Source organism: Trichoplusia ni, chromosome 5 (genome assembly GCF_003590095.1).
Source record: "Trichoplusia ni isolate ovarian cell line Hi5 chromosome 5, tn1, whole genome shotgun sequence".
Lineage (NCBI taxonomy): Eukaryota > Metazoa > Arthropoda > Insecta > Lepidoptera > Noctuidae > Trichoplusia > Trichoplusia ni.
In genome coordinates, this window is record NC_039482.1 from 16240977 (window position 1) to 16266053 (window position 25077).

Sequence of the window (25077 nt, forward strand, 5' to 3'; positions counted from 1 at the left end):
TTCAGACAGTGGTTGGCAGACTACCAGCATAGAGAGTAGCTAGAGTCACGGAATAAAGTAAAAAAAACTTAAGTTAGTTTTTTTTAGGAGATATTTTAAGCTATGTTTTTATTCATTTGGTTTTATGACTAGGAGTTAAGAGATGAAAAGAGTTTCTGAACCATAGAAAATAGTTTGATTGCTCTTACTCCTAGAAAAAATTACAGGTCGAAGATTTCTAATATTAGCATATTTTCAAGAATATGATAGCTTACCAACCCCCTATGAATGTGTTAAAATGAGCATTTATTGTAACTAGGTAGGCTTGTATAGTATGTTTGGGAGTTTAAGACATCAAAAAGTCTTATATTTCTTATACAATTTAAAATAGATGATGTTCAAATTTTATTAATAAGATACCTTAGTTAGTCGGTTAAGACTTATGTAAATATGAATTAAGAAAAGTATGTCTTTGAAGTATCCAGAAAAAAATACGTCACTTTCAAAATGAATAAAAACCTTTATAAATACCTACTCTACTAATCTATTAACACACAAGTTATAACCAAAAACCACGTAAATTAATAATTCGACACACAAAAATAAATAATCATACAATTTTACGAATACATTGGTTTTTGCATACAAATATCGAATTCTGCAACGTAATCATTAGCAATGTGCTAGAATCAACAAATATGCACTAGGTCGTACAACACGTGCGAAAATACACAGTAATCATTTATATTTAAAACCTTATTTAACAGTAAATAATGTATCTTTATGTATTAACTAGAATATACTCGATTTAGACCTAAGTATAAATTTTTCATGTAAATCGGTCCAGCCGTTTTGGAGTATATGGTAACTAACATTGTGAGATTTAAATTTTATATGAAGAATTTCTTATTAGTTTCAAAATAAAGCCTTTCAGGGAAAAGTCTCTTTTCAAACAGAGTGAGGTTAATCATTGATAACCAAGCAATGGGTTGGCGATTCTAGTGTCCAATATTTGAGAATCGGGTAGATTATCTATCATAAATTAAGGTTATATTAAAAGTACAGTAATCATTTCAGACGTTACATGTAGGAGCACCGTCTTAGCTGTAGGTAACTTATTATGAAAAACTAGTACATTTTTTGTCAGTTCTATTTAATTGGACAACTTATTTCGATCATAAATTTCAATCTTTTTGAAAATCACCCATTTTCACTACTCTCAGCCACTTTACAGGCCTTCAATTAAATCGTTTTCAAGAACCCATTCTCCATCAAGTCCGTTATCCAGCCGTGGGCATCAGTACGATCGATTGTCCACGTTCCGTCGCATCTCAAATCGATTCGATTGCGTAGATCTGATAGCTTCGTGCCGATAACAGCATTGTAGGAGACATCACGTGTTATTATAACATGTGAAACGATTCACGAGAATCTTTTATCGATAATTTTGTAATTCACGTGAACGATTCATTAGATAGATGTTGTTTTGATTTTTTGAAAGACTAGTTATGCCCTGTGGTTTTATTATGCTGATGTCCAATGGGAACGGTTTTATTTTGTTATATAAAGTTTAGAAGAACTCGTTCATTTATTCTTTATAGGGAAAAAAAATTTCATTTATTTTCTTTTTAGCTTCGAAAAAGTTCGTGTAAATAAATAATAAATAATAATAATAAATGTGGACAACATCACATACATTGTTCTGAACCCAAAGTAAGTTGCTGAAGCACTTGTGTTATGGAATTCAGATACAACGAAGGTACCACAAACACCCAGACCCGAGACAATGTAGAAATGTGAATTTTTACATTGACCCGACCGGGGATCGAACCCGGGACCTCAGAGCTAGCGACACCTTGAAACCGGTGCGTACGCCACTCATTATATCATGAAGGGTGTCAGTACCTACCTTCTTTAATCTTTTTAATTGGTAACAAAGTTTGTGTGTAGTGAAGAAGTAACAAACACAAAAACTATGACGAAGACTTGTTTCTTGATTTACAAAAAAAAATATCTGAAGAATAGGTTCTTCAGTTAAAACCTTAAACATTATTTATTTTTATATAATACACACGTTAAATAACCTCATACGATATTATCCAATGTTTGTTATGATTTGCATCGGTGTCATACTTATGTATTTCGCTATCGTAATCATTTTTATATATACCAGCTTCGACTTTATATGGTCAACCTTTCCACAAATCTAATTTATCTACGGACTAATTTATAAATAACAAAATATAGAAATATATATTTTTTGGTCCTTTTTTCCAAAGACGGGCCTTAAAAGACCTATTCGGTAGACATTTGATTAATGATAGTGAAAAGACCTTTACATAACGGATAACAATAATAACCTCTTTTTTTCGTTGGGTCTAAGCCTTTTTATACTTCAGTACTTACATATGTTATGCTATAATATTATTATGTAAGATTCCAAATTTTGTGACGCCATAAGAGGATTAGATATAAAAATAATAGTTGTAAGCTTATTGACGTAATGAAACATAAGTTTCCTAGTATTTACTTCAATAACTAAATATATTTAAATAACAAAATAATGAAGACTGAACACATAATACATAAAACTTATTTTATTATGAAGTTTCAATAAATTCGTTTCGAAGGACCAAGAAGTTAAAAACTGTTGAAGCTTACTGAAGTTATTTAAATGTAAGCTAATTGATTAACGGAATAATAATTTAAAAAAATATTTTTAAACAAACAATATACATTTAGTTGCATTTCCTTTCGTAATTAATATTTCAAAGAAAAAAACTAAGTTCTTTTTTTAATTGTAACCGACGACTTGTATCTAATATATTATGTGATGAGAATCAATAAATCGTAAAAAGAGTTATATCATAAGACTTAGTTAACCTTTACTTAATAGGCACAGTTTAATTATATACTAAGTGATAAAGGTCCACAATCACTTTAATGATCTCGCAGGTATTTCATATAATAATTTTAAATTATTTCTATGAATCAGCGTCATAAAATAAATATATTGTGTTATATCGTTTCGTATTAGTTGTAAATTTCAAAAACTACGGCCACGAGAATAAATGTATATAGATATACAATTAAAAAAAATACTGATCATTTATTTTGTTCGACGCACAAATTCTAATATTCCTAAATCAAAACATTGTGTAACCGAGATCTAAATTTAGAATTATTGCACGACAGATTAATAGGGTAAACACAAAAATAATGAGGCGGGCGCGCAAACTTTTACTTGCGAACTTTCAGCGGCAACTTCAGTGCTTCCTTCCGGCCAACCTTGCGTGCATTGCGCGGGCGGCGCGGCGCCGCAGTACGCGCTCGACCGCCGCAGCGCCCGCACGCGCGCCACTCCGCTCCGCACCGACACGTGACTAGCGCGAACACGACTCGCAAAGGATTTCACTGACGGTGCATGTGCTTTAGTGACGGCTTCTCAGTGCTTTGAAGTGGAGCCACGGGCTACCGGCGCCGCTGGGCCCGTGATCGGCCCGAGCGGCGGTATGGAATCCCCGCAGATGTACGACGCGGCCGGCGCGCCTCCGCCGCCGCCCCAACCAGACCTCAAGAAGACCGTGGAGGACAAGAGACAGGCCTTCCCGCCGCCGGACCTAGACGAGCTCAATGGACAGGAAATTAGTTTGGATCTACAACACCTCATCGAGGACCAGTTCCGGAGTGAGGAGGGAATGGCCTTATTCCAGGAAATACTTCCTGGCGGCAAATCTCCTCAGCCGAGGTATAATAGGACGACGCTAGCGTACATGCCCCAGCCGGTGCACTCGGGGGCGTCTTACGCTCCCGTACAGACAAATCAGGGACACGAACAGGCACCTCCTATCAAGGAAGAGCCACCAGAACCACATGATTATCGAAGATCGGTGACATGTGCGCAATACACAGGCCAGTACAATCCTCAGCCGACAGTTAACGTAGGCGGCCCTTACGGCGGAGGGTTCACCCCGCTACCTCCTCTAGGAGCGCCTCTCCTCCCTCCGTTACTAAAACACAAGCCTGCACCTGTCAGACGCTCGTCAGGTAAAGTGCTGGACAAAGGCACAGACGAGTACAGAAGAAGGCGCGAGCGGAACAACATAGCCGTGAGGAAGTCCCGCGAGAAGGCTAAAGTGCGCTCTCGGGAAGTGGAGGAGAAGGTGAAGACGCTCCTGAGGGAGAAGGAGGTGTTACTAAAGAGGCTGGAGGCTGTGTCGGGAGAACTGAGCTTGCACAAGCAGATGTACGTGCATCTGATCAACCTGAACCACCCGGAGATCACGGAGCTGTGCCGATCCATGCTGCAGCTAGGCGCGCCGCAAGCGCCCGACCACACGCTCTGACCATAGGTAAGTGCACATGTGTGCGATCACTCGTGCCCGTGTTGTGTGCATCATGATTTTCTATGTGTGATTATTTTGGTGCGAGTATGAAAGCCATAAATCACTTGGTGTAAAGAAAAAGGTTTTTATGTGTTTTATGTGGGCGTTACATAATTTGTTTATTGTAATGGTTTTGTAGTGTCGTTGCAGTTCGCATTTCTTTTGATAGTGAACCTATTTTAATATTTTGAACGTTATTGAGAGTTAAAAACGAGTTCTTACGTGTATCTTTTTGTCATCTTATCTCTGCATTTCAATTTTGTGTAGGTGTCTTTGAATGTTCTCTAAATTCATGTAGTCGAACTTTCACTTCCCATAAACGTTCATTTCGTCGATCCTAATTTAAAACGAAATCTAAATCCTTCAGTAAATTATTTAATTGGGTCAATTATTCAATTTCATTGAAAACTACTCTATCATTAGTTTAATTATCATTTGCAGCTTTAAGCTTTAAGTCACCCTTATTTTTACCTAATTACTAATGAACATTAGGAATAATTATTACATTTTTAGCGTGTTCTTCGTTTAGAATGATAACTTGAGACTTCGTTATCTTTGTGCGTGATTCTTACGTCAAAGACCCAGTGGGTTAAATTGTTATAAAAAAAAGGTGTTTGGTTGGAACCAGCCTATGTTCAAGTGATCGATTGCAACTTATTTACGAGTATTGCGTAAATGTATGCTCTCACTTTCCTCGTGATTTCTTAATGATCATAAGTGCTTTAATATGATTAGTTAGGCGTATAACCAGTGCCTTAGATTTTTTATTAGTGTTTTGAGATGGTGGAAGGTTTTTTTTATCATTTTTATCTAGGCCAGACACTTTTTACATTTGGCAAAACTCTCAACTTAAGACACTTAAAATTGATTCGGTAATATACGGTTAGTCTTTCTTATGTATTTTCTTGTCTAGATAATAAGCTCAAGCTTATTGCCTAGTATTGCAGTAAGTATGGTGTAACAGCCATGATGTATTACTAATTACGTAGTTGCTACTTTTTCTGCTTTAACGACAACTTTAGATAGCCTATAAAATCTATTGATTTATCACTCTAAGATGATTGACTTTAGAAATCAATTTAACGAATATTTTTTTCAAACTCAACCTACCTAGAAAGTATGTCATTGTATTTTGCACTTTCTTTTTCATTTTTTTTAATCCTGTTCCATTCTAAAAAAATACATCCTATTTTTTTTGTCTTTACTGCTGCATTTTATGACTATCAATCTACAAAACCTATGCTACGCCTTTAAAGTTCTCATAGGGCTAATCATTGTTTTGTATTGCACTCGTAAACTAAGATTTCATTCACGTGTTTGTCAAACCATAATGTTATTTCTAAACTTATTTAATTATGCAGTTAGTTCAATTGTTACGTATTGCACGTGATTTTTAATAATAAAGTCACGTTTCCTCTGATTCATTGTAAATATGGAATGTTTTATTTTTCTATGCTTTCTTTCTTAAGGACTGCTTTGATCAAGAAAAGATACTAGGATATCATACGTGCCGATGTATCTGCAAGGATTTCTTTAGTCAGGACATTTTGTTGTAGGAAGTAGCTAAGTAACTTAAAGCTATGAAGTCCTGGTACTTAAGTTCCAGCCAAAGATTTAAGTTCGTCATGGATATCCTTTGTTTTTGTAAAAAGCTTCTGTGAAAGGGTGCCACTTAGCCCAGTTCGTTTATTTTGTTAATTTTACGATGTGATCAAAATCACGCACTCTATTATTATGTTATTGTGACTCTTAACACAAGGGATTAAGGTTGAATATTAATTCTCATTGATAGTTGCACGCGCTTTGCAAGCCAAATAAAGTTACTGTCACTTTCGAAGCGACCATATGTCGGTATGTGATTAGGATACACTATGAGGTATGTTAGATTATTATCAACCTGACAAGTATATGTATATTCGTGTATCTTCACACAAGGAATCGGATTCTAAAACGCGACTTAAATAATGTAGACTCCTTTGATTTCATGGTGCCCTGGTAGATAACTTTGAATAAGTATCCTTATTTGGCTTTAAGGTCTGAGTCTACCCGTCGTTTTTATGACACCTTGTTTAATGAACGTCAGAAAGCTGGAAAAAGAACATTAAAAATGTGTTTATTAAAATTATCATTTTTTTATCAAATAAAATAATATCACTTCTAAGATTTTAGACATCAAAACAACATACAATATTTATAAATGACGTAAAAACCGTACTTATTTATTTATATCAATACAAAGGCAATCATACTTCCTTTGAGACGGCCTTAACCCTATATAGATATAAAAATTGCTGTATTATGTAAGAGATAACATGAATATTTGCAAAGAAATTATCTTTGGCAAATGGCAATGGCCGGGGAATTGATAACGACCGATTAAACTTGCAATTTGTAGGTTTCGAATGTATGAATCAACAATTCTTTGTTATATCTACGTACCATCTATAAATATTTCCACGTAGAAAAATGAGAGCTCATTATATCTAAGAGAATTCTCTTCAATTTTTTTTCAGTAGGCATTATTATTGTAAGTAAGTAAAAATCCTACGAGCTGAGTGTCTGAAACGCCACTTTTTTAACTTTGGAAGATTTAAGATATAAATAAGTACATGAGTTATGAAATTAGTCTTAAAACCTAGTGCAGTTTCAGGGAAAAAAACACGTCTTACATTAGAACTTACTTAACTAAATGCTAATCACTTTTATGGTACCAGGCAAACATAATTTCCATTGATCTCATCACTCCACTTTGAGTAAGTCAAGTTGAGTGAGTAATTTTGAGTACATTGATAATCAAAAGAGGTTTATACCCTAGAACAGTTGCAGGCTGTTTTTATACGGTAGAAAGAAAGTGGGTAAGGTTCAAACGATGATAACTGTACTATCGCTAATAACTCAATGACACCACCTACTTATTTCATTTCGGTAGTGTTTATACAAGGACCGGTTCTCTTGGATACTAAGTTGATTTCCTCGCGACCTATATGATCCTGGTACTTAGTGCTTATTTTATTGCAAATCTTTAGCCTTTAAAAATACAAATTTGACCTGTATGCCTGAAATATGAATTATTCAAATACTGAAAAAGTAAAAGTAACCTAAAAAAATATCCATATCAATGGACTCCTAAACCACTTAACCGATTATAATAAAGTTCGCACACCATGTGCAGTTCGATCCAACTTGAGAGATAGGATAGTTTAAATCTCAAGCTATAGCCGCAACCTAACCACGCGGACTAAGTCGCGGGCAATAGCTAGTCAAATTATATATTTTTGTTTAATAAGGGGGCAACTATAGATCCCTGTGGTATCCAATATGAATTAACAAATAGAACAATCAATTTTGTGTTGCTAAATATGTTTTCAGTAGTCTTCAAGTATTTTCTATAGCATCAATGAAGACTGAACTAAGTTAAATAAGTCTCATATTATACACGCAGTGTTTAGATCTGATCGGGAAGCTATTTTCTAACTATTGATATCCTGGTGGTACTTTCACTCTGTGGTGGGCCAAAAGGAATCGGACTAGTACCAACTAAGAGCAACAGAGTGACTCACCCTTCTGTGATACCAGGGCGGCAGAAACCACAGGAAGGTAAAGCAACAACAAGACTAGGCTTGGAAAGTGTTAGTGTTTAACAGAATTGTTCGCAATGCATTGTTTTTATACAAATCTGTTCATTTTACTATTTCGAGTTTTGCTTAGTACACGTTTTAAATATTGACCGAGTTTTAATGACGTCAATCTTATGCCGACTTTGTGTTATGAATAAGTAGCTCATGAGATCTGATGAGATCTAGAATTTTATGTAAACTACGCATTTAGCGAACGTCAACTGAAGTTCTACTGTTTTCTATAAATAGAATAGGGGAACAACATAGTTGTATTTTGAAAACCTAAGTATTGGTATTTTCAATGGCTTTATTTGTTGTCGGTTTTGTAAAGGTGTTGTATTGTTTTGCTTCTTAGTTTATTTTGTTCCTCATCTTCAAGATGTTATGTAACTTTCTCTTATAACGTAAATCAAAATTCAGGCCTTCTGTTTGAAAGACTTTTTTTCATAATATGAACTCCGTTAAAAAAATTAAGTTGCCGCTACTAATGAATGGATTTCTGACACTTTTCGTATTTCTATTTTTATTTCCTCTATTTAAGTATTGTCTTATTTACTTTACTTAGGTTCTTATGCACACAGGACGTTGAAGGTGTGGTTGTTCTCAGAGATAGCGTTACTCTAGATACACTTCGGCTTTAGAATGTGTCATCCCAAGACAGGCGTGAAAATATATGTCAGGCCTCTTTGAAAAGGAGCATTACTCTTTAATGCCGGATCGAAACATTTAGTATTCAAATTCGTTTGTGCAAAACGTTGTCTGACGGCGACTTTCGTTTTCACCGCTCTACAATTGGCGCAGGAAACTAAGCCTTATCACCAACACATTAAGCCACTTATTCCACTGTCAAAGTTGAAATTTTCGCCTCTCGTGCCCTACTTAATGGCTTCCGTCGGTTTGACTTGTTGATTTTAACTATTTTATGTTTGCACGCTTATGGAACAATAGTTCGCGAGGTTCTGAATGTATTTGAAATTTAGAAACTGAATACTAGTAGCCGAAATTGAGATGTTTACGCAAATTACGTAGCAACACGCGTTTTTATACAGCCTTTAAACTTGATGGACCGGTTTCCATATGGTTGCGTCGAAACTCTTCTGGAGGCATTCTCTCCTAGTACTTTTGATGCTTTCCTATAAAGCCTTTTCATATTTTTTTGAACTTTTAAAGATCGGTTCAGCTTTAAATTCGAGCTTTGGGGTTGTATTAACCAAAGATTAGGTTGCTATGTAGAAATAATTATTTTAGGCAAGGATACCTACATTTCTTTCAAAAGAAAAAAACAGCCTTTCATAAGACTATAATATATTTCTTTTTCGTTTAAGTACAAAGTATTCCACACAAGTACATATTTAAGTAACCTCTACCTACGTTTAACATCCTGAACAATTCAAAAGATATGTCATTTGTCATCGTGCCAACTAAACTTTCTACTGACTCCTCATGCTTATGACTTCCTGGTACTTCGATCATGAATGACCCCGGTATTGTTGAGGATTTCCATTTCTTTTGTTTTCACTATCATTTCAATAGAAATTCCAAATTAACGACATCTTCGTTGCCTAACAAGTTTATTTTTAGATCATTTTATGGCAATAATCAAATCGTTTTGACTCTACACTCTTTTTAGTTTTTGGTCTGAGCATAATGCAGTGATTTCTGAATTGTTTTTTAGTCGGGCTTAAAAATTTTCAACTACCAAAATAATAAAAATTAACTTACCGTAACGTAATTAACACGTATTCTGTTGTCCTAGGTCTGTGTGAATTTTAATAAAACTACAGAAACATCGAATTGAAAACAAATTGTATTTTTATCGCGTGGGCCGCGTGGGTTGAACGAAATACAAAACTGGTTTGCTTTCGCGATACATAATTTATTAGAGGTTTTGTTTTCTAATAACAATTGAACTAAATGAATGAATTAGGATATATACAGAGTGTTTTAAACACAGAATATAATAAAGAATTTTTTTTTTCACCTTTATAATCCTTCACGTTTTTCCTTAGAGTTAGCATTTTTATGATTTGCGTATTGTTTTTAAATTAATTTGCATACAAAAAAATACAATTTAGAACTGGTCAATTAAACATTAAGCTATCATTTTAATAAAAAAAAAGAATGAAAATACAAAGGATTGCTTAGATTTTTTTGGATTACGTTAATACTACGAGTATAATCGATTTCTCACATTATCTTACGTTCATTAGCTATACAAATTTAAATGTACGGCATTAGCATATTTGTGTGGACATAATAAATAGTCTGCCTACACTCCGATGAATCAACTTAGATTAACGATTCGTGCGTATACGTTGTGGTAGGCGTGTGCTGTGCGTGTGTGCGTGAGCCTCGGCTAACTTTCACTTTTTTTCGTTTATATGCCTTTTGTGTTTTTGGATGGTGTTATGTTGAATGAAAGCATTTTGTTCAGAGGATTCTTATTTTGGTTCAATATGTTAAATATTTTTTCATGTTTTTTTTTAGAATTATTTAAAAACAATAAGAAAATGAGGAATTGTGTTAAAAAAAGGGTTTTAACGATTTTGAGATTAAGTTTTTTTTATAAAACTAATTGGGATTCTAGAATCCACCAGACATCCGTTACCAACTTACAAAACTAAGCAGAACAGAGGCGCGCGGTGCCAGACTGCGCGCGCGCCGCTTTGCGCAACCGACAGAATGTGTGTCAAACGATCGACGAACGACTTATGTCATGCAAGAGAATGTCGGCATTATTTGTTTTTAGGGTTCCCTACCTATAGGGTAAATCAAACCCTCGTACTAAGACAGCGAAGTCTTAGTAATAAGAACGCTATCACTAAGTCTACCTCGTTAGTCAATAGCGCGCTTATCACCACGTATTAAATATTGTTGAAGTTGCAGAAGCTCGACAGAGCAATACACGTACAGCAAGGAATCTCTTTCACAACTGCAATAATATTAGTTTAGGACGTGGATAATTAGACCCCATGCTGTATATCGTGTACTACGATAATATTTTTTTCTGAATAGATTATGACGTCATTTTGTTGCTGCTTTTACAACAAATAAGGCAGGAATGAGATACGTATGTAAGGACTGAGGAGGCTTGCATACAACCAGACTAAATTCTTTAAGCTGTTTTTTTTTTCTAGATTTTATTGATGGCTGATCGCACTTTATTTCTATGTCGATTTTTGTCTTAATTTATTAAAAATAATATATTATAATGTAAAGGTTATTCAACGCGTGAGGTAGTGACAAGTTGTTAGTTTACGAGCGGTCGCCCACGACTTAGTGCTGACTAATATCTTATTCTAAGATTAAATTTAGCCAGACGTTATACAAGAACAGTGTCAAATACGTTGTTTGAACAGCGTATATTTAATCTGCAGTCAGAGATGTTGATTAAAATTTATAGATTCAATGCAATCAAAACGCAAATCGGTGTATATAGACATGTTTATTTTAGAACTATCTTTAATGATTTAGTATACATATGTTTTCGAAAATTTTATTTGTTTTTTTTTTTTTTGCATATGGCATTAGTAGGAAATTACTTGTTAGTTATCATAAATTGGTGGAATTATTTTTAGTTTAGATATTAATAATATACGAATTAATTAGGTTTTCTGATATTATATACTATAAAAAAATAACACATTTTACGCAAAAAAAAACTAATGTGTTTGTCGATAAGACTAGTGTAATAAATAGGTAGGTCTTACTAGTGGTTTCTTAGGTTTACGCGAATGTTAGACATTTTAATAAATATTATTATAATTATTATTTTCCGCCTTAAATAAACATTATTAATACATATTGCAAAAAAGAAAACAACTTAAAATTAAAAAATAATCTTGGCTCTTTAATGTATAACGCATTCAGGCGCAGGAGTGGCCGCCATGTTGGAAAGTTTTCGGCAGTGTCCGGGGAAATCTGTGACGCGCCTATACGATTATGTTTAAGCATTATTTTTTATCTGTGGGCTTGGCTGAAGGCGTTGAGATGCTAAGGATTTTGAAAATATAATTTTGAGTTTATATGACTTAATGTTGTCTATATTTGTCTTTTTATGTTACGCATTATGTATATTTAGTTTAAAGTCTTTTTTATCCATTTATATGGGTCAAAAAGATTAGAACTTCAGTCGTCCTATATGTATTACATTTTAGTAAATACATCCCTTATTCTTTGAATGGTATAAGAATTTTCGAAATCGGTTTTGTAGTTCCTAAGCCTGCCTACCGAATTTGTTAAGTGTATAGATATAGCATTCATAGCTTGGGAAATGGCTAGGCTTTATTTTATTAAGAGAGGAAGTAGCTTATTCGATAAAACGTATTGAAATTATTTTGTTAGGCAGCCTACGTCACAATGTCCATCAAACTATGACGTCACGACACATGCCAGTACAAATATGTATTTGAGATGAGTTTTTAGGTTTGGCAATGATATTGCTCCAGTCACGTACACAAACGTTTTACAAGTAATCTGAATTGTATGGAATTTGTGTGTGATTTTAATCATCAACCTTAAAGTCTGTGGATTAGGAGGATTTCATACATAATTTTTATTTTTTCCAGTTGCCTAGATATCTTAACAGAAATAGCGCTGGTACTAGGGCAGCATAAGTTAAAAGATTATTCGAAATCCTAGAATTCATTCATCATCACCATCTAATATTACTTATGTTACAAAATGATTCAGATCTAATTATGTACGTCGTTTGAATGACCACACGATAAGGAACAGGAAGGACAGATAGTGTACGGACAGTATGATATTATAATTTAATAACACGCGAATTTTAGGCGTAAATGTGTAACCAATTTGTTTAAAATAATATTCAGAAAACTTCTATTAAATACTTCTTAAAACGGATTTGAAAAAACACTGTAAATTATTCATTATAAACGATTTAATTTATAAATGTATTAAAACGAATTTTCGGAGTTGTTAGCTGACTGATCTGTACAAAATATTCAATTTATTGGCCAGTTGAAATGTTAATTTGAATTTGCCAAATTCAAAAACAGTTTTACCATTAGAATGATACCAAAAGACCAAAAAGACTAGTCCCCATTACCCATCAATTCAGACTCATATTTATTTATGGAAAAATTAATAAAATGACAATAAAGATTGATATACTTAGTTCGAATAGTTGCAATTGACTCCGAGCCCTTTCAAGGCCACTTAATAGGCGAAAATAGGTCACTAGATTGGACGCGATAGCCTATCAAGTACTGTCCCCGTCACTGTCGCGTCACTTCCTAGGAGACTCGAGATTCCTAAACGAACCGGAGGTAATAATTTATTAGAAAGACGTGCAATAGCGTGAAGTATCATTCACACGCTATTTTCAACAACATAGGTCCATGTATATTGAATATAGGAGTCCGATTTTCGCCATATATTTTTGGCAAGGTAGAGTCAGGTATACGTAGAAGTAATCTCCTCTTTAGTTATGACAGCCTAGTACTTTAGTAAAAACGTTGATTTGTAAAGTAGCGAATCAACGTTGATAAGTGACTCCCCACAATATACGGGATGCTGTGAGAGTGAGAAAATGTATATTCTCCTGTATAATGCTGAACTCCTGGTGCAATACCCCACTTGGATGGTCAGGTGTTACTATGGCACTATCACTAGTTACTAAAACTTGTCTTTAAAGAAAACAAAACCAAGATAACCTGTTGAGAGTATTTTAATGAAGGAATTCATTTTTTAGTTATTTTTTAACCGAATCGATAGAAACATTAATGCTTAAGTAATTACGTCACTAAGGCTACAGACTCAATCAATACAGCTGCGAATTGATTTCATCAGATTACCCCGTAAAATCAACAAGGGAGTATTTAAAAGAAAATTATGCGCAAAAATTATTTTCGTTGCCGAAAACCTACAAAAAGTTGTGAAGAAATCACGCGGCTCTCATGCCGTTCCTTGGAAAAAGTTAGGAAAAATGGCCTTGTTTCCGAGTCACGCGGATTGCAGTGCGACTCTAAACCTTTCTAGAAATGTTTAACAGAAATATCGCCTAGTACACTGTTTAGGAACTTTCATATCATTGATGTCTTGAACTGTACTTAGCACATGAGATCCATTCAGTCCTATTGTATGTGGTCCTTAGTTCCTTAGTATATTTTTTACCTGATAACCATCGAGCATATGAAGTAAAGTCTATTTGACTGTACATTATATAAATCCTAGATCTATACATTTTACAGGCAAAAACATGTTTTTTCCTTAAAAAAAAACGACTTCTGCTCTAAGGAATTTAATCCTTGTGTTGCGGGCAGTTTGACAAACATTTAAGTGACATGCGCAAACGCTTGTCCTATTTGGGGACGCGCTCAGTGGGTTCGTTGTGGTGGCCTCAACCATTTGGCTTCACGTTCAGTCAAAAACATTGCTACTAAAGATTTCTTTCATATGCTATGACCGAAGTAAACTACAAAGTATAAAGATACTTTGTTACTTAAATGTGCGATACCACTTTGTTTTCAATCATAGTTCAAATTATTAACACCATGTTTTCCTTCCTCATCTTTGACCTAAACGAGCAAAATTCAATCTATAAACTTGAAAAAAAAGGCTCATTATAAGCATCGTTTCCACCGTTTTCCGTCTCATTTAAACATTTTTTGGTATGACAAAGCAAAGAATTTCTGAACCCTAAACAATTAATTGCGAAATATGGATATAACCTTGCGTAATATCCAAATAAGCAATTAAGATTGTTTTCCAAAAATATTTTCACGGGTTTCCTTTTCTGCTTGCAAGTTAAAAACATTCGCCGGCGACCACGTTTCCAGCACATTCTGGCTCACGTTGGCTCCGGCTCGAAGGACCACGTTTCGGCGTCACATTTTCTCCTTGCTCAATCGCTAGTTTGGTTCCACACGTTTAAGGAAAATTTTGTTTGGAAACAATCATGAATGCCCATTTTGAACTTTGGAACTTTGAAAATGAAACCTGGCATTTTTCATTCAATAATAATTATATGTAATATTGCAAGGGTTACGAAACGTCCTTTTTAAAGGTTAGCATTATAAGTCTTTGACCATTCAAGTGAATTGATAAATTTCTGTGAGTTGATACCTCATACAGCTTTTTGAGTTTGTAAGTAAGTCAATTATCACTTTATTGGGACGCAGCAGACTAGCTTTCGCCGGTGAAAATATTAACCTTTCTTTTTATAGTGCGTTTAATTTTATGATTCTTTTGTGTTCTTTTGGTTTTGTATCGAAGGACCCGTCTTTTTTTGGAACGACTTATTACCACTTCTTAGTCTTTTCGTAATTTTTTATGTTGAATATGACTACCATACGATAATACCTAATGCTGAATATGTCTACACTCTAAAAGAAGACTTGACTTAATAACTACGATCGTTTGAAAAACTACTATAAAGCTAAGTACGCACTCATTCATAGATAGTTGAGTATTTAGGGCATAGTGATAATAATGACATACATTTGTTATCAAATCACTAAACAAACAAACAAACATATCTGATAGATTCTATCGGCGATATGTTTGGGTTCCACAGGCCAATATTTTCTTTGTGAGAAAATTCACAGTACTTCCATTAATCAGAAAAAAAGGGTTTAAAATGCTGTTTTAGTGTATACAGATAATTGTAAAGCCATGATTTGGATTCTAAATATGGAAAACTCAGCATTTATACATCAATCAAGTTTTCATAGGTTTTTCTCAATTTCCGACTTTACACTTTTTATTTTTCTATTTTACCTTCAAAATGAATTATTTAGTTTAAAATAGGCTATTAAAGTTTCGCATGGCAACAGAGCTGTAGGCAGATTCATTAAACTGGATAAGAGTGAAAACAAAAAAGCGAAAGTTTGATCTCTGCGAATGTCATGTACTAGGCACGCATGAACTCATAGTAACATTTAAAATGGGGACACATTTTTGCGAGGCGAGTACATTTTCGTACATTGTAATACTGTATTGTTAATACTACACACACGTTAAACGCAAACTTATCGAAAATTTTCAGGTTTGTACAAGTTCTATAATACTCATCTGACTGCCTATCATTTTTATCAGGCATTTAAAATCTACATACATCAGCTGCATCGTATAGTTAAGTCATTAACAGTGCTTGCAAAAACTTTCTTTGAGATTTCTTTCTTTCCTGCCTAGGTCCCAATTATTTTGTACTGCAATATTATTTATAGACCCATCTGAATACTTTAACATTCCCATCTTCATTGATAACGCAAAGACATTATTTCATTTGGTATTCTCTTACGTACATGTATGTATATTCATTGTATCGTACATTTGATAAAATTTGAGAATGGAATGATATAATTATCATTCCTGTCACAACCAACCAGTAATAACTAGACATGCTACTTAAAAAAATAATCTAATCAAATTAAAAGTTGTGCAATAATTTGAAATCGAACGAACATATTAAGTATTGACAAGCAATTGTCTCGTTTATCAATCGCATTCCATGAGAAGTGTTACTCACAGTACTTACCTATCTTACTATCTGCGTGCCTGGTACTTATCTTTGAGATTACTTTAACTTGAGAGTATTGGAACTAGTTCAATGCCTGTGAGTGTACTTATAGGAAAAACACATTCTATGTACTTTGGACTTCATTTTTCCCAGCAAAGATAATATTGGAAATATGTAAACAGGATCAATATTTTGATATCGCTAACTTCTTCATCTCGTTTGGTCAATGGATTTTTGGATGGAGTAGATGGAGATTGAACACCTATTTCGAATGCTTAAGTAAAATCCCCACTTAGAGATAAGCTTTGTTTTCTATCTTTTGACATTTTATCAGTAATACGAAATTCGTCACTGATTACTGGTAAAAACAACTTATACGAAATGTATATTTACATTTATGAATCACTTTACAAATCAATGTCATCGATAACCGCTATCGAATACTATTTTTGGGTCTTACTTTTCATTCAGAATTTAAGAAATGCAACTCATCAAGTTTGATAGATCGAAACAACTTAGAGTTATATAAGAGTCAGCATACTTCTATTCCCCCAAAACATTGACCTCTCAAATCATAACGTAATTATCATCCGTGCGTCCGCTTTGACGGCCGCGTTTAAAATGACAATCGGCTCGCTTTGAGCTGCGCAAGCGCCGGCTCGACGCACTTTCACTGCGCGTTCGTGTGCGTGAGCTACTGTAGTGGGCGGGGCCATGTTTTTTATTAATTTGGCCCACATTTGGGATTCTGTTACGTCACCGTGCATCGCACTTGCATCGAACTGGATGTAGGAAACACGCAAATGCGCGCGCAACCAATGTCATTATTGTATAAGTAACGTAATGTTCTGTAAGTAGTGTAGTAGTGTGCAACTTGTTTGTATGAACTTGTTGAGCTGCATTTCATAACTCCTTCTGTTTATGGTCTCCTGGTGGTCTCTTATTTGGATTGTGGCTAGTTTTGTAGATTCGTGTCGTATTTGTTGTGCTTATCTGTACTGCCAAGTTTTGGATGATAAAAGGGACCTTCGGTACGCACGGCTAAAAATTACCTTCCTGTTGTGTGGTTGTGGAATTGATTATGGTGCTTTTTGTTCCACAATTTTTTTTATTCCATTCTTATTCTTAACAATCGACTTCTTTCTAGAGTCCTACAATGATTAAATAGACTAACAATATTAATAAGTGGTCCAAAGCATAATTTTCGTCGACTAATTAGACAGTAAGGACCAAAACTGGTCCTTCGGTCACCGAGACCGCATTGCTTACATTACCCAGTCCATTTCTTTTGAAGTTTACCTCATTGTGCGGTAAGCGTTGAATGCATTGGCATCAAAATAATTCTAGCACGCTATGTAAATATTTAACGTATATCTCGATCTAATCATTTTCTATACATTTGTTTTTCTCCGTTTTCTATTGACCTTGTAAGGCTAAGTTGACTATGGTAGGGGGAATAAATAAAAGATTTTTTTGGACATTTCTGTGTCAATTTGTATAGGAATGTGTCGTGCATACAATTTTAAATACTAAATTTGGTTTCGTAGTTCAATTAAACTTTAATTGTACTGAGTATTCTAATTAACGATGTCATGTCTAGTCTACTAATAGTTTACATCAAAATAAGTGTAACTAGCAACATGTGGGTTAGACTTGTTGAATAAACTTGTTATTTTTTTTTTGAAAACAAAAGCAACTTGCCTTTTGAGTCGAGTTGCGAATATGGCACGACTGGACGTCCGTGATGCAGTGCAGTCGATAACTGTTCATATTTATGTTCTCCTAGTACTCATAGTTGTCTGCATCGCATAGACTTTGACTACTTTCCTAGTGTTTTGTTTACCTTCGTCTAGGATTAACATAAATAAAAAAAAATGTTTGTAAAAAGCAAGGTAAATCTTAAACAAATGCACGTTGTACACAAAACACCTAAACAACGACCCAAATTTATACTTGTGTGAGTTTATTATGTCACACACACATGCTCTACTTCAAACAAAAAACTCACAATCTATTTCCGAGGTCACAAACGAACGAGTCCCTAGCTAGTATCATAAAAAAATCACACAGTAAGGTCGACGACCCGCCGCCGAAACGCATCGGGTAATGCACTCATGCCGGCGCGCGGGATACCACGATAGTACTTGGTACTTTGACTTTTGATTGCTTTAATCTTTTTATGATCGAATCGAACTGTTCGAATCTCTGCTCGCCTGGTACTTACACTGTGTCTTTAAGACGTGACAGAACTTTTCAAGTGATATTAAAAATATTCATTGATAAGAAAAAAATAAGTATTTTTTGTTTGATAGATAGATAGTACAATCATGTAGGTACTTCTTCTTTTAAGTTTACATCATTTATAGCTGAATACTAAAATGTTGCTTAATTTTAAGTCGCTTTTAAGTCTATTGATTGTATCTTTCTATTAAACGTCATCAGTAGCAATTGGTCAATTAGAAAATGTAAATTATCTTAAAGATTATGGACATTGCAATATAGGAATTATATTTATAAACCTGCAGTTCCCACAAAATTTGATCTCAAGCGGAAACCAAACCCAACACTAGTATTTAGGTCATCGAACTTTATGAACCACCTCACATAAAGATATATAGAAAAATTAGAAACAGTATACCAGTTTTTTTCTATATATACGCAAGTCTACTACTACAGAGTAAATACTTCATAATTTATTATAATCGTATTCAATTAAAGTAGGTGAAATTTTGTAGGCAATAACTAATTCGAATGACCTTTATAATTTCTTACCCAAATGAGAATTAGATTTTTAACGTTAACAAAAAGGGTTTTCGTATTCTCCCAATCCATTTTAGTGCAATTCAATTTGACAAGACCACACTTTTAAAAAATAAACAGCTATAGGACAATAAAAATATTTTGAAAAGTAAGTCTGTGTGAGTTGTTACTGCAAAACAAGAAGTAAACGACTTAACCTCTGTAATTTCAATTTATTATCAGCCTATTAGAACCATAATGTTAACCTTGTCTCCTAGATAACGTCTCAACTTGTATCCAGGGAAACAGTGCATTTTCTGATACATTAGACCGAAACTGACTCTGCCATAGTAAAAAATAAATAACTGTATCTCTATACTATTCCCATCTGTATATTTTATCTTAATAAGGCATTACGTCCATACATTACGTAACATTTTAATTCCTGATTAATCTCAACAGCTGCCAGAGAATAAAATATTTAATTTTTATTCGTTAGCCTTTTCATGACATAAGCATCCTCAATGAGAAGTCGTAATTCCATCCGTTACCTCGAGAAACGATTAAGTAACAGACATAAGTCTAAGCATACTTAATGCCACGCCTAGGACATTAGGTACAGACATATTTGATGGAGTATAGCTGTATATACAAAGTACATTTCAAATAAATTTATCGAAAACTGACGAATATCTGAAGATGGTACCTTCTTTTGCTGTTTGTGCTCCTGGTCCTTCGAGACAGTTTTTCTTTGTGACAGTTTCTTAAAGCGGAATTACATATTTCAAATAATTCAATTTCTTGTCTAAATATGATTTCGCTGGTATTGGTGGCCTAAAAGACCTGTCAACAAAACACAATGTTCTTCATCAAGATTTGTTAGATAATTAAGTAATTATTTCTAACCTTTTACAAACTAGTAGGTGAAACTTCTCAACTTCTAAGTTTAAATCGAAGGTTTATTTACAGTAAGACTTGATATCTTAACATTTACTTATAAAAAGCTGTGAGAGCAAAATATAGAATCTCAGAAATGCCATAACACCTGACCTCAAGTGATGAATGTAACCCAAAACTTGATAAATTTAAAAACCATGCCAAACTGAATAGACCACTTATTAGAGTTGACATTTCGCACGTCCCACTTTCTATTAACATTCAACTTCAAAAATTACTGTGACGTAACAATCTTACTGGGACATTGGGTCTTCGGGTCTTACGTAAACAGAATTTGGCGTTGCATAACCTGTGAAAGTCGGTCGGCAAGCTTCCGCGGTGATGCAATGGTTCTCAAGTGGTGGCACACTTGTGTGGACCATGAAACCGTTTTTGAGCGGTTGGCTGCGGTCATGTAAGGTTCGAAAGTGGCTTAGACGATAGGTCAGTGGGATAGGCGCGGAAAGACCAGAACCTTCTTGGTCCTCATGGATTTGTTCAGCTGGTCCTTTTATACGGAAGAACTCTTTTGAGCAAATTTGATTCTCGAATTAAGATTTTTTAATCTTATGTGTTTTTGTGTTATAAACCTATGTACTTTATATACTATGAGAAGTACCTGTTATTAATGTGATTTTCCTTTTGTTTCAGACGGAGTAAAAATCGGCGTACCGGAATACCGTGTGATACTGTGCATTAACTAAACTTAACAAAAATTGTGACGCCTCTATTACTAAGTTTAGTTAGCGGAATTACTTTGTGATTTTTACAGTTTACTTTTTTATAAATATACACGGATAGTTTAGATTTTAAGCTTATGACGTAAGATTAGAAGAATACGTAACGAAGCATAGATGCACAAATTAAACCAGTTTATGTTTGAGTCGACGTAATAAATTAAATATTTAATTAACTAATGGTTTTTATTCAAGCCTCTGTTGAGTAAAAATTAACGTTTTTATTTACGAAGAAGAGAAAATGATGATCAAACATAGAAAAAAAATATAAGCTTTTTTTCAACACATGTTACGCACAACACTATGAAATATAGGGTTGTCGATTTTGGTTTAAGGATTATTTTTAAGAAATTTTATTATTTATTTAAACTTGTTATCTATGTAATTACGTGTTTTTATAGTCTTACGTAAGAACCTATCATCTGACGTTACAAGCGAGTCCTAGCCGTCAAGAAGTGATCTCAAACGTAGGCAGGGACCCGCTCAGCTCACGATCACTGCCATTGTTGTCTCGAAAATGTACTCTAAAAGTATATACATAAAGTCTAAGTTTACATAAAGGCTGTATATAGTTTTTTTCAATTCATATATCATTTTATTTCATAATTTTTCATTGACTTTTGTTAATATGACACCTCATTAATCGATGTCGTTCCAAAATTTTTGCAGAAAAAAAAATGATAATGAAAAAATGGGAGATTAAATTACAAATGGCGTCTTATAAATTGTATAAGCTTGTGTATTTTAAATGCTTGGCACTAAAATCATGAACATTACTTTTATGAAGATACATTTGTTTAACAGTTCCTTTTATGTTTTCTTGATGAACCCTGGTTGAAAAGGTGGAACTTGTTAATGATAGTAGCGACATTTGGCATCAGTATCATGCAGCACGCATCAAACTCATAAAACTATGACTGATCAGAATGTTTAGAAGAAGACAATAATACGTTTTCCTTACCTTTTGTTAAAATATTTTAGTTTACTGTAATATATAGATTAATAATAGCTATTTTAATGTAAATTGGTTGTATATAATTTTGGATCAGTAATCAAATGTTTTAGGTGTAATTTTAATTGTTTCCCGTAACTCCTTGGACTTGGAGAATAGGTAAATACATGCAGGTAACTTTATCCTTTAAAAGATAATTAAAAAGGTACATTTTGTATTTGCCTGTTCTAAAGCGAGAAATTTTATTGATTGTTGAAAAACATCTATTTTTATCTTTTTAAAATATTTAATATGTACATAATTCTATTTTAGGCTTAGCGCTAAGCGTTTAGATAAGTTTCGGGTTAAAAAAAAAATATTCTGTTGAGTCTAAAATTTTTATTCCTATTAAAGTACCTTTAACTCTTTTTGTTAGATATTTTTTTTCTTGTCTACTTACTTTAAGTTTAAGATGTTTACGTTTTTATGATAAAATCATGATCTATTGTGGCGTCGCCGGTGCGTAAGGAGTTATTTATGTTGTAAAACTTATTGATGTAAATTTTAAGCGCTACTTAATAATGTTTAACGGTAGCTACAAGCACGGGTTATAGGCTGCTTAAACAGATTTATAAATAATATTTTGATATGAAAATGCACATCGACTTTGTGTGACAACCCTAGGAACCTACCACCACCTCTTAGATTACAATCTCTATTGTTAAAGCGAGACAACGCTCTACACTCAGTATAACGACGTCTCTCTTCCACACCAGCAACTTTGTTACTTTAACAGTTGGTGGTAGGCCCTATGGGTAGTATCAGTTAGGGTTGGCAATCATTGTAAAACGGGTCTCGAAACATATAGTTACCAGATTAAATCCTACAATGTAATAATGAATTTAAGAATGGCATCTACACACTGATTTAAATATGTAACCTAGTATTAAAACAAAACATGAATATTTACATTTTAAACTTGTATTTTTATATAAAACATAAAAAAATCTGCACAAACAAAAAAATATATATTTGGAAGTGTTTTATACAAACTTATTATCCGTCACGAATTTTGAAGTATATATTTATTGATAAATCTTTATCCTTGTGTGTAGACGTCATAATATACAATACTCCGTCCCGTATTTACCTGCTTTTATTTAAATATATAATATATTAAATATCGTATATTTAAGAAACAGATCACTAAACCTAAGCACGTAATATATTTTTCAAACTTGTATAAAAATATTTTTAAAACTTATAATAAACAGAAATCAGTTTTGGCTTCGATTTGTTCTAGAGAAATAAGAAAAAAAAACGCATTCGCAGTTACGTTTATTGTGTTCACAACACTTTCTTGTTACAAAAAAAATCTTCTCTTAATGTTTTTAATTGTTGTTTTTTACTTTTTAAAGTTTTTTTTTTTCTATGTCGTCCAGATGGTGCTACAAGATCAAATCTTTCTATACTTCTGAACCAAAGACTATTATTTTTTCCTTACTTTGTTACAAATAAAAAAAAACAGTCATTATGCAAGGCAATGCAAGCAAAAGAATGCAACCTGTTTTACTTTTACAAAAATAATGGTTTTTATAAATACATTTCATCTTTTTTCACTATTTGGAATTTTTAGTAAAAAGTTTAATGATTTTTTTTACATTATTATTTTCATATGTTATCTTAATGTTGAACTGTAGGACCGAGTGAGGCCTTTCTGACTTTTTCTGACAATAATGCTAGTGGTTCTAAAACCGCGTAATTTCGATGTTATAGGTGCAATTAAATTTAATATATACCTATTTAATAGAAAAATAATCTTTCGTTTTTTTTGACAACCCTATTACTTTTTTCGTTTACAGATGCGTTAGGGATGGGAAATGTTTGTTCATAGAAATTAAGTCTTTACACGTAATTATCTACTTGCTTTGGCAAGATAATAATGATGGAAAAGAATAGCATTGGGGTGGAACGAAACTGCCTAGGAAAAGGACTGTCAAAAAATTATTCTGTCATAACCCTTAAATAACCAACTAATTTCAACACTTTACAGTGTTGAAGGATTTATCACTACCGCTATCTGACGAGCGACGCTGCTCTAAGCCATCTTGCTTTCACAGCTGCCTTCAAAAGGTAGAGTGGTAGGACCTATGACATGACAGATAAATAATTGAGGTCAACACGCCAAACCCACTACGCGTGGCGTACCGCAGGTCCGATCCCCGAGTTTGTGTGATCCACGAATGCTTGTCCTGAACCTGGATGTCTATTTGCTTTGTGACGTGAATGTTTGTTAAAATCCTTTGATCAAAAGGATTAAATTCGTCTGTGCGGGAGTCGTTTGAAAAAAATATGATTTTCTTGAAAGTGGAATGTTGCTTTAAAATCAGTCTAAGAAGTACGATCTTATCATAAGTTGTCAGTTCGGTAGATAATCTACGAACAGCATAGCTCTGCAATGAGTAATTCATGTCTGGATGTATTGAATGCCTTTGGTCATTCGCTGCCAACTACGTTTAGACAAAGCCAATGTTGTCAAATGTTGGGCACAAATGTTGGAGATAGATTTCTTTGGACTTTTGTAGTTGCGTAGGTGTTCAGATGTGCTATGTTCTTAAATATAATATTATCAGAATATTTTATATTAAGGAAATTTCACACTTTAAGAATCTTAATCCTTGTGTCGTTGGGTGTTTAAAAAATATTCAAGTTACATGCACCAAGTCATTCGTAGACCACACAAATGCTTGTCTAACGCGGATTGATCCCAACTTAGCTTACAGCATGGCTATCCGTGTAACATTCCTAATTTTCATAAAAAAAATGTTTTCTCAGTTTTAATCAAAAAAATTAAAGTAGGTTTTCCCCTATTGTATCTCAGGAGAAAAAAAACCTGTGAAAGAGTGAAAATATGTTTCACTTTGTTGTTTATGTTGCTCAGTGGATTCTTGACACTATAATCAGGGCTTATAATACACCTTATCTGAATAAAAAAAAGTATTTTCTCAAAAATGAGTTAATAATAGGAAAATTGAAATAATTTCCCTATCATTTCTCATCACCCTCAACTCTTCTTTATTTATATTTTAAGTTTTAAACCAACTACAATTATCATACTTTTACCAATATCCAATAAATACGCCACAAAGGGCACGTGGGTATACCATTATGCAACATTGGATCCAACATTGGCCACGCACCTGGCACAGCAATTGGCAATGCCAGCTCCCGAAATACCAGCATTGTCTCCCGATCACCTTGACAGACA

At 33.8% G+C, this 25077-nt stretch overlaps 1 protein-coding gene across 1 annotated transcript; it reads left to right on the forward strand.

Annotated features, from left to right (window-relative positions):
* The first annotated feature begins 3290 nt into the window (after positions 1-3290).
* Positions 3291-23627, forward strand: LOC113493754 (CCAAT/enhancer-binding protein-like). Its single transcript, XM_026871758.1, has 2 exons — positions 3291-4331; positions 20793-23627. Exon 1 carries the CDS (start codon positions 3492-3494, stop codon positions 4323-4325), a length of 834 nt encoding a protein of 277 aa, XP_026727559.1. The 5' UTR covers positions 3291-3491; the 3' UTR covers positions 4326-4331; positions 20793-23627.
* Positions 23628-25077: the final 1450 nt, after the last annotated feature.

Coding starts and splice junctions, on each gene's coding strand:
- LOC113493754 (XM_026871758.1), top strand. CDS start 3,492: ATGGAATCCCCGCAGATGTACGACGCGGCCGGCGCGCCTCCGCCGCCG.